The sequence below is a fragment of the Octopus bimaculoides genome, chromosome 17 (genome assembly GCF_001194135.2).
Source record: "Octopus bimaculoides isolate UCB-OBI-ISO-001 chromosome 17, ASM119413v2, whole genome shotgun sequence".
Lineage (NCBI taxonomy): Eukaryota > Metazoa > Mollusca > Cephalopoda > Octopoda > Octopodidae > Octopus > Octopus bimaculoides.
The window spans coordinates 48,915,265-48,918,029 of record NC_068997.1 but is presented as its reverse complement, the minus strand read 5'-3'; the positions used below and the strand labels follow the sequence as shown (position 1 = coordinate 48,918,029).

Sequence of the window (2,765 nt, the reverse complement as noted above, 5' to 3'; positions counted from 1 at the left end):
AGGATCGCGGTTTCGATTCCCAGACCGGGCGTTGTGAGTGTTTATTGAGCGAAAACACCTAAAAGCTCCACGAGGCTCCGGCAGGGGATGGTGCCGAACACCTGCTGTACTCTTTCACCACAACTTTCTCTCACTCTTACTTCCTGTTTATGTTCTACCTGTATTTTAAAGGGCCAACCTTGTCACACTGTGTCACGCTGAATATCTTCGAGAACTACGTTAAGGGTACACGTGTCTGTGGAGTGCTCAGCCACTTGCACGTTAATTTCACGAGCAGGCTGTTCCGTTGATCGGATCAACTGGAAACCTTGACGTCGTAAGCGACGGAGTGCCAACAACAATATATAGCACATATGATGTATTTATTTCTTTATTGCCCACAAAGAGGGACAAACAATGATAGACAAAGGGATTAAGTCGATTACATCGACCCCAGTGCGTAGCTGGTACTTATTTAATCGACCTCGAAAGGATGAAAGGCAAAGTCGACCTCGGTGGAATTTGAACTCAGAACGAAATACCGTTAAGCATTTCGCCCGGCGTGCTAATGATTCTGCTTGTTCGCCGTCCTGAGCAGACGCGATATATTACTGAGAAAGAGGTAAACAAATATCGACTCACATTTTATGAATTCAATATGTAGCCAGTGATTATGTACTATGATAACTGTGGCATTGAGAGATGTATAATTGGTCATGATGCAGAGGCTTGAGTCCAAATTGTATGTGACAGCATTGCACTGAGGTTCTTGATAGCAACTCTGTAGGCAATCTAATAATGGTTTAACTTGCCCAGCTGCAGCATTATGTTCATCGAATTTGGCGCCATAAATGACGCTTACTGGACACCCTGTAGTAATGTAATAAAAGATATAAACGTTAGTCAGTTAAATGAGAACGGTAAGGTGCTGTAAGGTATTGTAGCAAACATGGTATGCAGCTAGATTTTATTACAATCACAGTTCTTCATTTGCCTATTGTAGACTTAAGACGCAATGAAAATATAAGAGAACTACTAACCACTACCTCTCATTCCAATAAAAACCACCGGTGGAATTTCTGCATGCTGTATCCGGAAAAAACCCAGCCACAAGAGAAGTAAGCCTTGTTCACTGTGTAATATGAATCAAGTCAATTCAATTACAAATTATAATCGAAATCTAATGATCTATGCCGAAAGCACAACCGGTAAGGATTCCTATTTGATGTAGGCAGCGGAATGCACTAAACCCAAGTTGATTTATGTTTGTTGCACAAGAGAACAATTAAATAAAAATTCAATGGGCATAGATTATGCACCAGACACAATGACAGTAGCTCGGTGGAAATTGCCGAACATTTCACAACAAACGACTGTAAATTTGAGGAACACTTGTAAGTGAACATTCTCAGAAGATATTCTGATGCCACAGCGCTTTCAGCTATCGGAACACATAAGTATATTTATATTCATGAAGTACGAAGTTCACGCCCTGGAGGAATGAGCAAATCATTTATGTCTTTCTTTTTCTTTCTCCTTCTTCGTGTTCTGTCACATTAGTTACGAAGAGAAAATTGATTACGTCGTATTGTCTCAAAAAGAATGCAAGATATTCAGTTTCGTATTTTGAATATATATATTTCCTACTTTTTTTTTCTTTGTTTCATTGTTTCATTGTGAACTCGAGAAAGACAAAAAATTTGTCGGAATATTGTTCAATTCTTATGATCAGAGTACAAATCGTATAGCGCCCTTCCTCTTGTTGTTGTTGTTGTTGTTATTGTTGTTGTTGTTGTTGTTGTTGTTGTTGTTGTTCTTCTTCTTCTTCTTCTTCTTCTTCTTCTTCTTCTTCTTCTTCTTCTTCTTCTTCTTCTTCTTCTTCTTCTTCTTCTTCTTCTATTTATATCGGGGGTCTATGAAGTAAGTACCAGTTGAGTAATGGAGTCAATTTAATCGAATATCCCTCTCCCCAATAATTTCAAGCCTTGTGCCTGTATTAGAGAGGATCATCATCATCATCATCATCATCATCATCGTTATTATTATTGAGTGAGAGAGCAGTGCATGTCATCAAAGTGACACTGGGGTAAAATATACGAAGTGCAGTATACTGATCATGATTACCCGTCTGATGAGGGTACACCAGGCACATGCATCACAACCACATGTGAGCGACATGGTGGTCTCATATCAAGATAAACAGCACATGTCCTTGCAGGCGGGGCCCAGTTAGAATCTTCTTCAGGTTGAGTAACCCATCTCACTCAAAAGGTCCCTGAATAAGGCTTGTTTAAAGATGTTGAACGAAGCACCCATGTTTCCAGAAGTGAATTATCCAAACTTCAAAGAATTCCTCTCAACACATGGATATAATGCTCCCCCACTACTTCTGCTCGTGATCAGAGATGCACATATCGTCAGCCACCAAGGGACATGCTCAACTGGTTAAGGTCAAACAACTGACAAGCAAATCTGTAGTATTTGCTGTAGCCCACCTTTTATACCAAGACAAAACAATGTACATGATAATACTTCCAATCAGTTAAGATCAGAACCCATGGGAGCCACTACCTTGTACTGCATCAGGTCATTTATTATTATCATTATTATTATTGTTATTATTATTATTATTATTATTATTATTATTATTATTATTATTATTATTATTATTATTATTGAGTGAGAGAGCAGAGCATGCCATCAAAGTGACACTGGTGTAAAATATACGAAGCCCAATATACCCATCATAACTACCCTTCTGATAAGGGTACACCAGGCACATGCAT

At 39.0% G+C, this 2,765-nt stretch overlaps 1 protein-coding gene across 1 annotated transcript in view; it reads right to left on the bottom strand.

Moving 5' to 3' along the window:
- LOC106868215 (uncharacterized) overlaps nt 1-2,765 on the bottom strand; it is a 14,433-nt gene that overhangs the window by 4,730 nt on the left and 6,938 nt on the right. The window contains exon 4 of the mRNA XM_014913381.2: nt 622-849. Within this exon, the coding sequence (XP_014768867.1) occupies nt 622-849 (228 nt within the window). The remainder of the gene's footprint in view (nt 1-621; nt 850-2,765) is intronic.